Raw genomic sequence first — 15245 nt, 5'->3', positions numbered from 1 at the left:
ATGCTTCTAATCTTAGCAATATTCCGAAGGTGGAAAAAGGAAATCCTACAAACCTGTTAAACGTGGGATTTGAATGACATGTCCTGGTCAAAGATAACACCAAGGTTCCTTACTTTGTTCTCAGAGACTAATTGAATGCCATTCAGGCCCGGTGATTGACTAAGCATTTTCTTTTTTTGAATTTCAGGTCCAAAGATTAGAACTTCAATCTTGTCTTGATTTAAAAGCAGAAAGTTTTGAGTCATCCAATTTCTTATGTCTTCAAGACAAACCTGTAATCTAACTAACCGATCAGGTTCATCAGGGTAATGGATAGATATAACTGAGTATCGTCAGCATAACAGTGGAAGTTTATCCCATGCTGTCTAAAGATTTTTACCAATTGAGAGCATATATATATATATATATATATATATATATATATATATATATATATATATATATAGTATAAAGAATTGGTCCAAGCACTGAACCCTGTGGTACTCCACTTGTAAACCTGGCGTATGAAGAAGATTTGTCATGCATATTTACAAATGAAATCTATCAGAAAGGTAGGATTTAAACCAGCCTAGCACTGTTCCTTTGATCCCTACAACATGTCCAAGCCTTTCTAAAAGAACATTGTGATCTACCGTGTCAAAGGCAGCACTGAGATCTAACAAGACTAGAACACACACAAGATTCTTATCTGAGGCCATGAGAATATCATTTGTAACTCTCACTAATGCAGTTTCAGTGCTGTGATACTCTCTAAAACCAGACTGAAATTCCTCAAACAGAGCATTAGTGTTTAAATGCTCACATACTTGGATGGCCACTATTTTCTCAAGGACTTTGGATAAAAATGGAAGGTTAGATATTGGTCTATAATTCATTGGGTCATATGGATCCAGAGGTTTCTTAAGTAAAGGTTTGATTACAGCAACCTTAAAATCCTGTGGTACGTATCCATTTACTAAGGATAGATTGATTATATCTAGAATGGGGGCAGTAATCAAAGGAAATGCATCTTTAAATAATTTGGTTGGGATTGGATCTAAAATGCAAGTTGAAGGTTTAGATGAAGCTAATATTTTTGATAACTCTGAAAGCTCAACTGGATAAAAAAAGTTCAAACACAGATGAGGTTCTACAGTTACCTCTGATGCTGCCTCACTTACTGAGGAAGAAGAAATCTCATTAGGGAGGATGCTAATGATTTAGTTTCTAATAGAATTAATTTTACTCAAGAAAAATCCTATAAAGTCATTGTTGCTGAGGGCTAAGGGAATAGATAGTTCAGAACTATGATTCTGTGTATGATGCATACATGGAGCTAGCCTGTTCTCATGCATGTGTGGAGCTTGCCCATTCTCCTCATGCATCATCATCATCATCATCATCATCATCAAGTTTATTTCTGAAGCACATAAAACTGTGATGTACAAAGAAAGAGCACATCTAACACAGAACAGAGACAACTGTAACTGGCAGTCATAACATATAAAACAGTTTTGGTAAAATACAAGTAAGAGATTTAAAAACACAGAATAAAAGAATATTGTCAATCCCAGATGTCAAACAAAGACATCAAAAGAAGGAAGAACTGAGATGTCTAAATAAGGAACTAACAACCTCCAAAAGCTAGATTATAAGAATGTGTCTTAAGACGGGACTCAAAAAGTTGAAGGGAGATGGACTGTCTCACCACTAGGGGGGAGGTCATTGCAAAGCTTTGGGCCAGCACAACCAAAAGCTGGTTCACCCCGTGCCTTGTGATGCACTTTTGGGATGTTCAGAAGTAGATGTTCAGCTGAGATGGTTTGTAGAATGTGATAAGCTCTGCGAGATATGAGGGTACCAGGTTAAAGACGGGTTTAAAAACAAACAGGTGTAAAGGATGGGTGGTTTACATCTTACTTATGAACCATAAAATGTGAGATTCCACAGAAATATGAAATATCAATCTGATGGATCTTTGAATAGTTTAGCCAGAAGATCAGAACTTTTTATTGCAGGGATTAAGTGACACTTTGTATTAACTCCAAGGAAAGAGAGAGAGTCAGGTTTAAAATAGTTAAGAAATTTATTTCTACGCAATTTAAACAAGACTACCTTTAACACTCTGTGTACTGATGGACCAAGGTGGAGTGAGACGTGAGATGATTGATGGTGTGTGTGTGTGTGTGTGTGTAATGTTATTATCAGAACCAGCGGATCCGGAGAAGCATTTAGTTCTGAGTGAGAGTGAATGTTTCGCTCTAAACTTAAGTAGGAGATTTATAACAAACATGAAAGACCATGGTTCTCGACCAGAAAAGGGTGGCTTGCCAACTTCGGGTCGGGGGAGAGGTCCTACATCAAGTGGAGGAGTTTAAGTATCTTGGGGTCTTGTTCACGAGTGAGGGTAGGAGGGATCGGGAGATCGACAGGCGGATTGGTTCAGCATCTGCAGTGATGTGGACGCTGAGCCGATCTGTCGTGGTGAAGAGGGAGCTGAGCCAGAAAGCCAGGCTCTCGATTTACCGGTTGATCTACGTCCCAATCCTCACCTATGGTCATGAGCTTTGGGTAATGACCAAAAGAACGAGATTGCGGATACAAGCAGCCGAAATGAGTTTCCTCTGTAGGGTGGCCGGGCTCAGCCTTAGAGATAGGGTGAGGAGCTCGGATATTCGGGAGGGACTCGGAGTAGAACTGCTGCTCCTCCTGATCGAAAGGAGCCAGTTGAGGTGGTTTGGGCATCTGGTCAGGATGCCTCCTGGACGCCTCTCCGGGGAGGTGTTTCAGGCATGTCCTGCCGGCAGGAGGCTCCCGGGTCGACCCAGGACACGTTGGAGAGGTTACATCTCCAATCTGGTCCGGGAACACCTTGGGGTCCTGCCAGAGGAGCTGTTGGAGAAGGCCAGGGAGAGGACGGTCTGGAGCTCCCTAGTTGGGATGCTGCCCCCGCGACCCGGACCCGGATAAGCGGAGGAAGACAAAGACAGGAAACACCATCTTTCGGTCTACATACCCAGGGGAAGCCTCCGTTAGATCCAGAATGTTGAGGTCCTTGTGGACCCTCCTTGGAACCAAAGCCGGTAGAAAAGCAGCAGTGCCAACCAAACTAGTCTTGGAATGCTTCCAGGTCACGACAGGTTCATTGGCATCAGCGAGACCCTGAAGGGGTTGTGAGGTTCAGCTTTTATTCTGAAGGAACCGTTGCGGTCAGGTATAACTTGCAACAGATTTTATCCAGCTTGTCGAGGTCTTTCTGCTGAAGAGGAAGTCCGGATGGCTGTCCGAGACTTCTCTAGAACGCTTTGAACTAAAGACAAGGTGGTGTGGAATAGTTTTATAACTGTCATATTTTGGTTTACTGGCGAATCAGATTTTGACATGCAAAAGAGGGTTTATACAAACACCACAGAAAACCATGCCTCGCGCCAGAAACTAAGGTTCTGATTGGATCAGACAAAAGGAAATGTGTCGTGTGACTTTAGCATTACATGTCCTCAGTGTCTAGTGCAAATGTCCAGGATTATAATTACTTGTAAAATACTATTGATCACAGGATTATAATATCAAGTAATAACATTGTCATTTCACAGATTGATTGAACATTCGGCTCACATTATTATTGGCAATAACAAACGTTGTGTGAGTATGTATTTATCAAAAGAGTTCTCCGTCTTCGTCTTGAGCTGTAACAGAGGTGAAGCAGTTCAGATGAGCAGAGTGCATGAAAGACCTTGGCCACTATCTCATGTAGATTAGCCTGTCAGAGACTTTATATCTCTGCTCGAGCAGATGCAGCAGATCATAACCTTTAGATCAAAAGCAGGGCATTCATGATGCTACACAGGAGAAATCTGAGGCAAATCACCGGAGCATGGCAGCAACCACACCTGTTTTAAGTGTGTCTTTGTCTGGTGTTGGCTTTGTCCACATGTGGTTGTGTCTGTTTTGGCTTCATCTCCATGCAATAACAGGTATACTTCATCATCGTAGTGTCACCTACACATTAGAGTCCTGCTCGGGACTAGTTTTATCATCCTGCTCCTGCTGAATTTCTGTTAGCACCTGCTCACATAATACCTGAGTACAAACCACAGACATAATCCTGGACAACTGCCAATTGGTTTGAGCTCCAGACAGCTGAAGAAACTTTATAACAGCTTTTTAACTGCGATAGCAATGAAGAAGAAGATGTTTCAGAAACAGAGGATCTTTCAGAGGTCAAGGACAGTGTTACTGGTGATCCAGACTGCCATCGCTACAAATCCAAGGAATGCAGCAATCATCTACAGAGGGGACATGGACATCTAAATATGGTAAAATAAAATGGTCAGCATCACCACCACGAAATCAAGGCAGACTGTCATCTTCTAATGTCATCAAAATGACTCCTGGTCCTACAAGATTTGCTGGCACACGAGTTGATGATATCCAATCAGCATTTCATCTCTTCATATCCCCTCCAATAGAGAAGCTTATACAGGACAGGACTAACTTGGAGGGGAGGCGTGCATTTCAAGTGTAATGGAAGACACTGGACCAGACTGACTGGCATGCTTATATTAGAATTCTGGCATTAGCTGGAGTATACAGGTCAAAGAGAGAAGCAACTGCAAGTCTATGGAATGAAGAGAACGGAAGGCCGGTCTTTCGAGCAGCAGTGTCTCTTGAGACATTTCACAAGATATCTTGTGTGTTCCGATTTGACAAGTGTGAAACCCGAGTCAGTCAACGTGAATGAGACAAACTTGCTGCAGATGTGTGGGATAAATGGGTGGAAATTCTACCTTTGTTGTACAACCCTGGTCCCTGCGTCACTGTAGATGAGTGCCTTGTTCCATTCAGGGGTCGCTGTCCTTTCCAACAGTATATGCCCAACAAGCCAGCCAAGTATGGCATCAAAATATGGGCAGCTTGTGATGCAAAATCTAGCTATGTATGGAATATGCAGGTCTATACTGGAGAAGACAAGAGTAGACAATCTTGACAAAGTCATAGCACCATACAGCTGCCAGCGCAAGACAGCTCGTTGGCCTTTGGTGATTTTCTACAACATTGTGGATGTGTCAGCTTACAATGCCAATGTCCTGTGAACTGAAATGAACCAAATATTGGAATGCCGGTACATTGTGCAATGTCGGCTTTTCCTCGAAGAACTGGGAAAAAGTCTTGTGACTCCCGAGATCCTGAGGCGAGCCAGAACAACTCCTTCCCCAGCAACAGCAGCTGTCATTAAAAAGGTCAAGTTTGCACCATCCAACAAATCTACAGTGGATCCCGTGGACACAGGTGCGAAGAAACAGAATTAAGGCTAGGCCTGTCCCTCACGAGAAGACAATGTTTGTGAGAAGTGCAAGAAGTACATCTGCAGAAAGTACACAGTTACACTCTGTTCCAGGCACGTGGGGGGGGGGGGGGGGGTTCAGGGTGCTTGAGCATCTGCCCTTTCAAAGGTCTGCACAGTCCTGCTCTGTCCATCATGTGGAAAACACTGGAAATGCTGAACATTGAAAGTCTGAGAAAAGGAAAAGAAAAGAATTGTGTTCGTAAAGAAGGAAAAACGCACCAAGTAGTTTTTACAAATAGTTCTGGATATTCAGACTGTATTGTATGTCTGCATTTTAAATGTTTTTCTAATAGAAAATAAAGTTGCTGTTTTTTATTGCAGTTTTTTGACAGTTCTGATTGGAATCAAAGGATCACAGGCACTTTTCATTATATATTTATAATTGATTTAAAATAATTAAAATTCCATCTGGAATAGAATAGAATAGAATAGAATAGAATAGAATAGACTACTGATCCCACAGTGGGGAAATCCATTTGTTACAGCAGCACCAACACTTAAGAGAATAATTAGAAGAAAAAACAAAAACAAAGGTACAAGTATACACACATAGGTAGTAGTCTAGTATTGTAACCTTTGATCCCTAAAAGCCACGAGAGGAAGCCCATATCATATCTTTCACAATATTACCAGTCCTGAGAAAAATCTGTTGAGCTAAATTCATGATGTAATTGTATCTACTGAAGATTACAGTCACGTGGGTCATGCACCGTGGAGGTATTAGTTATTAGGGCAAACATGGCTGGAATCTAACAGTACTGATTCATATCAGCGACTATACTGACTTAAACTGTCTGGTTGCTCTTTCATTTAGGGGCTACTGTCGCCTTAACCCACGCCTTACAAACACGTAACTTTTTCAACAGAATGGCTCGTGATGGAGCATTTCCTAGCATAAAAAAGCGACAACGACTGGAACCAGAACAACCTCTCCCACCCACTGAACTCACCTTCAAAATAAAACGTTAACCTTAATGTTAACTATTCAAGCCTTTACAACATGTTGGAGGTAATTTGGCCATTCTGGCTCTCTGTAGATGTTTCCTGATTGCACGAGGGAGGGGTTTTCCCACCTCTCCGCAAAAGCAGGATGATAAACAGAACTGTGTCGGGACAATAGCCATGGTGAAAAGCTAGCTGAAACATGAACGAACGTCTCCAACAACTGAAATACCTGGAAGCCAAATGCAAAGTTTAGGGCTGAACATTCACCCAGAGGTTTTCTGATTGAGCAGACTTGTGAGAATACATGTAATGACCACTTAGAACGGAGCACGCTAGCATAGCGGTTAATCGCTAGCATATTATCTGGCCCAGTTATATCGATATATATGTTATATAGATATTTAAAAAATATTGATATACTGCTCAGCCCTACATTAATCATTTACTGATGAGTTTCTAGAACCTGGACACATACACACACACTCACTCACCCACATGGGTTTATTTAAACCAGATATAAGTTGGACAGACAGAATTATTCAAATCTCATTTCTCTGTTATTTTCCATCTCTCACCTATATTTGCATCTTCACCTTGCCTCATGCACACTTCCTGTCTCATTTACTGTCTTCCTGCATATGTCCCATCTGCCCATCATGTCCTGCAGCTGCCGCTCCTGTCTGTGTTTTGGCTTTTGGACCGTTTGCATCTTCTGTCTCCTGTTCTGTCCCTTCTCATGTCCTTCTCTGTCTCTGTCTGTCTCTCAGATCACGGTGAGTGTGGCTCAGGGCCGAGTGCGGAGCCCCTCCCCTCAGCCTCGCTATAAAAGCTGTGCCTACACCCAGGCTGCATATGTCAAGTCGCCAGAGCAAAAGAGGAGGCGTTTTACTGATCAGGTCCGTGTCTCACAGCGCTAACACCTCAGCACGTTTCTGTTGCTTTGTGTCTTTCTACTTTTCTTCCTCTGACATTAAAAAAGTCCTCAAGATCGAGTCCAGCAGCAATATTTCACCTTGTGGAGTTTTGGGTGAACGTGCTGATGTTTCTCTTTGTCTATAAACATGTCAGACCTGCATGAACCTTCCTGCAGAAGCACTGAAGGACTTGTTAAGGTGGAAATTTTAATTGTGCTCTTCAGCCTGTCACCAGTCCTATTCATGTATTCGTTTAAGGCAACAAACAAGGTAAAGGCATAGAGAGGTGGTAATGGACTAAAATATGTTTGAGTTGTTGACCTTCCAGTCAGACGGCTTCAGCTGGTAAAATAATCCATTAATTATGATTTGATATCAAATGTGTGGCTGCCATCAACCTGCCAGGGGACTGGAGATGAGAATTGGCTCCGGCCTACATCTAACGAGTTTACTACATATAAAACTACCAATATGCAGTGTGCCTTTACACAAAACTACAATTTCAGTACCTATATTAAAATATTAGAAATACAAAGTACAAGTCTGTCTCCAAATTAATAAGATGTGGTTCAGAGTCTCCAAAAGCTACACAGCTCATGCCCACCTTTGTTTATCTTATTATGGAGGACATCGTGGACTTTCCCGTGCTATTAAACGCTGCCAACGGGTTTGGGGATTTTCGCATCCCTGAGAAGCTCTTCAGATTTATATGTGAACACTACGCCGCCTGTACCAGACCAAACTAATGCCATCCAGCCCCACCAGACCCCGACCGTGCCCACGCTGATGTGTAAGCAGCTATGAAATCAGCCCTGGTCTATCAATGGGACCATGTTATGTAAAAACTCCAATCTTCCTAGGGTTATTCCAGGGCATTGCTGAGTTGGTGTTTAGTGTTCCTCAGAGAACCATGAATGTGTTTCACTGGACTTTGTTGGTTCAGCTCCCTCCACACCATTGATTAAACATTGTGTAGAATCCTTATTAAAACTCTACCTAAGAAAATTTTACACACACAAACTATATTCCTAACCTATACGATCACACCCTCCTGCATCTAATCAATAGGACTCCCTCACAATAGAGGCTAAGCATCCACCAGGAAATAGTTTCTGGTGGATGTAGTTTCTGCTCGTTAAGCAACAACAGACAGTTACAGCGTATAAACATGACCCTCCCATATTTCATTCAGAATTGACAAAGTTTTTTGGATGAGAAGCAAAATGTCTTCAAGAAACCAATGAAGTCCAGTTGCCTTCATTCAAACCTCCTTTGGATTACCATGACCTGGATGGCTGAGAACCTTCTCCAGCCTCTGCTTATGCCCAGCTGCAGCTTTGTAAGTCCACCTGTCCTAGAAATGTGCTCAGGTGTTTCTGGATTACATCCCGCCTCCTACACTCCCACTTTCTGCCATAAATGGTCAATTCAAAGGACCTTATGAGTAATTTGCATCTGGCAGACGGTGACATTTCTGGAGTAACCATGACAACTGAGAGTTCCAGAGGATGCTGTTTCAGTGGGACTGAAATGGGAGGTACAGGAATGGAAAAGGGTTTTATTATCTTAGCATTGTAGCAATGATGAGCTGTGAGAGCGACCGAGATCTTAGATGGACAGTAAGAAGGCTGCTAATGTCTCCATCAGCTGTAACTTTTTCTCTTCATGGTTGTTGTTTTTTGTTTGTTTGACCTGATCTTTCATTGCTTTTCTCACTGATGTCCTATTCTCTCTTCCTGTTTTCATCTCACACCCATTAGTTCCTGAGTCCGAGTCAGGAGGAGCTTCAGCGAGGCCTCAGTCCTCTACCTCCAGGTTCCATCAGCCTGGAAAGCTACCAGGCTTCACTGGAAGAGGTACAGCATTGCTACAAGTTTATCTAAAATACTGCAACACTCAGATCAGGACAGCACGTCTTGTTTGTTGGTCTTTATGTCATGAAGAGTCAGAATCTCACAGGAGGCCAACTTTTGGGACCAAACTGCTGTTACCATGTGCCCAAACAGGATTTTGAGTATCAGTACTTGGTTGAACTACAATATTCTACACAGATATATATTTTACATTTATTGCAAGTTCACGCTAAAATCTGAATGTCCCAAAAAGCTCCATCTGAGACTCTGCATGTGTTAGTTAGAAGATTAAAGGTCAACGCCAATGACAGGATCACTAGAAAGAGACTTTTATGGAGAGTTACTGAAGAAATCCTCTGATCTCTGACAGGATCATTGAACCACAGCTCAGGTTGGTAAAGTTTCATCCAAAAGAACCACATTGTCCTTCAGGAGAACGCATCACACATATTTACTCATTATGCAAACCTTTATATTTGGGAGAAACCAATCAGCTGATCAATAATGTCAGCACAGTGGTGGGGGGTTGATGGTTTGGGTTCCTTACAGTCACCGTGTCCATGATGAACTCTTCTGTAGATCAAAGTATTATCAATTGGTATTTAACTCGATAACAAAGTGGGATTGGGGTGTAGTGCTGAGCTGGCTGGCAAGCTATCTACAGCAGAGGAGACAGTTTGTGAAGTTTGGAGAATGTTCATCTTCATGGCTGGACATTGTTTGCGGAGTACCACAGGGGTCTGTGTTGGGTCCAAAATTATTTTTGTTATATATTAATGATTTGAGTAATGTAACAAATACACTGACATTTGTTTTGTTTGCAGATGATACCACTATTTTCTGTACAGGAGATAATATTAGTGACTTAGAAAGGATGGTCCAAATTGAAATGTGCGCTATTAAAGAGTAGTTTATTGAAAATACGCTTACATTAAATATAGCAAAAACAAAATGTATGCTGGTTGGTATGGCTAATAAAACTTATGTTAAGCTGCAATTAGATGGATGTGAAATTGACCAAGTAACAGAACATACGTTCCTTGGAATAATAATAGATAATAAATTAAGTTGGAAACCACAAATTAAACATGTATATAATAAGGTTGTGAGAAGAATCTACATTATGAATAAAACTCGACAGTACTTGGATTATAAATCACTCCATGTCCTTTATTATTCATTGATTTATCCTATCTTATTCACTGTGTAGAGGTATGGGGTAACACTTATAAAACATCACTTGTACCTTTGTCTATCATAAAGAAAAGATAGCATAGTATAGTATAACATAGTATAGTATTAGTATAGTATAGTGTAGTACAGTATAGTATAGTATAGTATAGCCTTGTATAGCATAGCATAGCATGGCATAGTACAGTATAGTGTAGTATAGTATAGTATTGTTTTGTATTGTATAGTATAGCATAGCCTTGTATAGCATAGTATAGTATAGTATGGTATAGTATAGTATAGTATAGTGTAGTGTAGTATAGTATAGTTGCTGAGTATAGTGTAGTATAGTATAGTATAGTATAGTTGCTGAGTATTGTGTAGAATAGTATAGTGGAGTCAGGTTGAGTAGAGTTGCTGTGTGATTAAATAGGGGAAAAGGCCCATTATTAAACAAGGTTTTGCCTTTAAAAGGTACTGACATGGCTGCTGTCGGCTGAGGATGGTCTCCAGGCCCAGCCTCCAATCTCCAACAATGTGGAGGATGTGAAGGAACAGTTCCATACACATGAGGTAAGAGCCAGAGGAGTGAATCCCTGCTAGAATGGAGATTTTTATGATTGAATATAATTGTTCTTGTATTGTATTTCATTATTCTTCACGTGTTGTGGAAACAAATCCTGGTCTAGAAGACAGCAAAGCTGAAATAATGGCTGACCCAAATTAATACATCAATACATTTAATGCACTGCAATGGACAAACATGCTAACATTAGAGATGTATGCTACTAGTTCTATGAACTTGTGCGATCATTTGGGGTTTGTTTCCACTGTTATGCTGATGACCTACAACTACACATCCCTATTACTGGACAGTAACAATCTGCAGCCTTGTCTAATAGCTGTGAAACACTGGCTATCAGATAAGTTCTTGTTCTTAAATATGAACAAAGCAGACATAATGTGTGTCTGTCCTAAAACACACAGGCCATCAGAGTAAAGGTTGCAGACTGTATTTTATACAAAGTGACAGACTAAAAAATCTAGGAGTTTGGTTTGACCCAACCTTGTCATTCGACCTTCATTTGAAATAAACTCTCAAAACTGCTTTCTTTCACCTGGGAAGAATAGCAAATACAAGGTAGATTTTATCAGATGATGATGCAGGAGTCCTGGTACACGCCTTTGTTTCATCAAGGATTGACTACTGTACCACCCTTCTGTCTGGTTTGCCCCTAAAGAGCTTCCGGTGTCAACAACTCGTGCAGAATGCAACTGCACGTATCCTAGCAGGAAAAAGTGACCACGTTACACCTGTCCTGAAGTCACACTGGTGGCCGTGTCCTGCTAGAGCAGATTTTAAGGTCTTACTGTTGACCTACAAGGCCCTCCACAATTTGGCTCCACCTTACATGACTGACCTACTAGACCCATTTGTTCCATCTAGGGCATTACGATCACACAGCACGGGCCTTTTGTGCATTCCAAAAATAAAGCAGATGACTTTGGGTAGGCATGCATTTGCTTTTCATGCTTCATCACTCTGGAATGATCTGTCACAGGATGTCAGACAAGCATTCTCTGTGGAAGTGCCATCCATTCATTTTCAGCCGCTTATCCGGGTCGGGTCGTGGGGGCAGTAGTCTTAGCAGGGAGGCCCAGACTTCCCTTCCCCCAGCCACCTGGGCCAGCTCCTCTGGGGGAATGCCAAGGTGTTCCTTGGCCAGCTGTGAGACATAGACCCTCCAGCGTGTCCTGAGTTTTCCTTTAAGTCTTCACCCAATTGGACGTGCCTGGAAAACCTCACTGGGGAGGCATCCGAACTAGATGCCTGAGCCACCTCAACTGGCTCCTCTTGATGTGGAGGATGTATGTATGTATGGATGGATGGGTGGGTGGCTGGGTGGATGGATGGATGGATGGATGGGTGGATGGACGGACGGGCGGGCGGGTGGGCGGATGGATTGGTGGGTGGCTGGGTGGATGGATGGGATGATGGATGTATAAATGGATGGATGGATGGATGGATGGACGGATGGATGGACGGATGGATGGATGGGTGGTTGGGTGGATGGATGGATGGATGGAGTGGATGGATGGATGGATGGATGGATGGACGGATAGATGGACGGACGGGCGGGCGGATGGATGGATTGGTGGTTGGCTAGGTGGATGGATGGGATGATGGATTTATAAATAGATGGATGGATGGATGGATGGATGGATGGACGGATGGGTGGATGGATGGGTGGTTAAATGGATGAATGGATGGGTGGATGGATTGGTGGATGGACGGATAAATGTATGGGTGGGTGGATGGATAAATGGATGGATGGGTGGATGGACGGGTGGATGGATGGATAAATGGATGGGTGGATGGATGGCTCCTCTCGAGAGGAGCCAGTTGAGGTGGCTCGGGCATCTGGTCAGGATGCTTCCTGGACTTCTCCCTGGTGAGGTTTTCCAGACACGTCCAACTGAGAGGAGGTCTAAAGGAAGACCCAGGACATGTTGGAGGGACTATGTCTCTCAGCTGGCCAGGGAACGCCTTGGGATCCCACGGGAGGAGCTGGCCCAAGTGGCTGGGGAGAGGGAAGTCTGGGTCTCTCGTCTTAGGCTGCTGCCCCCGCGACCCGACTCCGGAAAAGCGGATGAAAATGGATGGTTGGATGGATGGATGGATGGATCGGCTAGCACACTGCTGCTAACCACTTAAACATTATTCCCCTCCTGATAATAACATTTTATTCTCTTTGACATTGAATGTGCTACTACTAGTTTACCCCTTTAAGTATAGATTCACTAGAATAAATACAATAAAGTTTATCTCTCACCAAATAGAATATTTACTAAGAAATCACAACGTAACCATAGAAACACTACTACTACCACTACTACTTGGTGTGTGTGTGTGTGTGTGTGTGTGTGTGTGTGTGTGTGTGTGTGTGTGTGTGTGTGTGTGTATGTGTTTGTGTGTGTGTGTGTGTGTGTGTGTGTGTGTGTGTGTGTGTGTGTGTGTGTGTGTGTGTGTGTGTGTGTGTGTGTGTGTGTGTGTGTGTGTGTGTGTGTGTCTGCTCTGTCTTCTCCATCCCCAGTGAGTCATGGTGGATGACTGCTTATACTGAGCCAGGATCCTCTGGAGGTTTCTTCCTGTTAAAAGGGAGTTTTCCTCTCCACTGTCACTGCATGCTTGCTTAGTATGAGGATTGCTGTAAAGACTCTGACACTAGTCAGTGACTTGATGCAACTGGCCTGACCTGTATTGCTTACTGTGTGAAGGTCCTTGAGACAACTGGTCCTGATTTGGTGCTTTATAAGTAAACTTGAATTGAATTGTATTGAATTGAATTGGATGGATGGATGGATGGATGGATGGATGGATGGATGGATGGATGGATGGACAGATGGACAGATGGATGGATGGATGGATGGATGGATGGATGGATGGATGGATGGATGGACAGATGGATGAATGAAAGGACAAACTGATGGATGGATGGATGGTCATCCTAGAGTAGTAGCTGCAGGTTCTCCTCCTCAGACAGCAGGTTAAGCTTAATGGAAGTATGACTAATTGTTCCTCGTCTTTCCGTCCGTTGCCTCCTAGGGCTACATGGTGGAGCTGACCACTCACCAGGGCAACGTAGGCCGTGTCCTCAGAGCTGGCGCTGCTCTGCTGGCAGAAGGAAAACTGAGTGAGGAGGAGGACTCAGAGGTCAGGGAGCAGATGAACCTCCTGAACTCCCGCTGGGAGCACCTGAGAGTGGCGAGTATGGAGAGACAGAGCAGGTACACAATCATCTCTACATCTGACTACACTGCACAAGCACAGGAAGTACAAATAAAACAGGTTATTGGCTGTGTCCAAATTCAGAGGCTCTGTCCTTTGAAGGACTCAAATCAAATCAAACTTTATTTATATAGCACTTTTCATGCATAGGATGCAACACAAAGTGCTTAACAGATTAAAACGACCCATATAACCCACATTCCCTCCCTTTCCCACACTTAAAACAATTGTGACAGTTTCACCCCCAGTCCACAAACTATTCCCAGGCGCACACACACACACACACACACACACACACACACACACACACACACACACACACACACATACATACACACACACACACACACACACACACACACACACACACACACACACACACACACGCACGCATGCACGCACGCACGCACACACACACTCGTCCACAAAATACATTGAAATTCCATCAAGGGAGCCATTTGCCTCGACACCTCTGATGGTGCCGCCATGAAGGATATGCCAGACCCAGAGATGGGAATTGTGGCATCAACAAGTCAACTTTGTGTCGTTTTTGTTCTGCTCAGCAACTGAACCAAGTTCATTCACTGTGCTGATTGAAATCACCTGGTTTTGTTGCTGAGCAGAACAAAAACACGACACAGAGATGACTTGTTGATGCAACAATTCCTATCTCTGGCCAGACCCCTCCTCTAAATATGAACAGCAGTCATTACATCACTGTGACATAAGCAGCCTCCAAATGCAGCCTTTGAAGGATCTAGCCCCAGAGTTTGGATGTAGCCATAGACCTAACTACTAAGGGGGCTTTAATCGGTTGTTTTGCTGCCGATCACTGTTACCAATCACATGGATTAGCCATACATTTAGCATGAAGTTATGAGTCAAGTCAAGTCAAGTTTATTTATAGAGCAGTTTAAATACAACACTGTTGGCCAAAGTGCTGAAAACATTAAACCTAAGTTAATTTAAAATTACAACAATAAAAGAAAATAAAAACTCATAAAATCTAAATCAGGAGTAGATTAAAAAACAGCTAAAAGTTAGTAGATCAAGTTGACTCGGCAACAAAGTAAAAGCGTGCACGACTAAAACCAGAGACAGAAAGTCATAAAACCAGGACTAAAATGCCCTCAGAGAGTATTAAAAGCAATAGAGTAAAAATGCATATTTTAAAAACCCCAAATGATGATGCCGTCCTAATGCAGACGGGCAGAAGATTCCAAAAAGTTGGAGATGCTACAGAAAAT

General features: G+C 42.7%; 1 protein-coding gene and 1 pseudogene across 9 annotated transcripts in view; both read left to right on the top strand.

Annotated features, from left to right (window-relative positions):
• dmd (dystrophin) overlaps positions 1 to 15245 on the top strand; it is a 306195-nt gene that overhangs the window by 113006 nt on the left and 177944 nt on the right. For 8 of the 9 annotated variants that reach the window (XM_054743055.2, XM_054743052.2, XM_054743051.2 and 5 more), the window contains exons 10-13: positions 7039 to 7167; positions 8946 to 9041; positions 10683 to 10781; positions 13816 to 13997. In XM_054743055.2, the coding sequence (XP_054599030.1) occupies positions 7039 to 7167; positions 8946 to 9041; positions 10683 to 10781; positions 13816 to 13997 (506 nt within the window). The remainder of the gene's footprint in view (positions 1 to 7038; positions 7168 to 8945; positions 9042 to 10682; positions 10782 to 13815; positions 13998 to 15245) is intronic. The other variant, XM_054743058.2, reaches the window with a different exon arrangement.
• On the top strand, positions 3854 to 5103 carry LOC139062700 (piggyBac transposable element-derived protein 4-like; annotated as a pseudogene).

This window comes from Nothobranchius furzeri, chromosome 14 (genome assembly GCF_043380555.1).
Source record: "Nothobranchius furzeri strain GRZ-AD chromosome 14, NfurGRZ-RIMD1, whole genome shotgun sequence".
Lineage (NCBI taxonomy): Eukaryota > Metazoa > Chordata > Actinopteri > Cyprinodontiformes > Nothobranchiidae > Nothobranchius > Nothobranchius furzeri.
The sequence above is the reverse complement of the archived record's forward strand: the minus strand, read 5'-3'. Positions and strand labels throughout refer to the sequence as shown.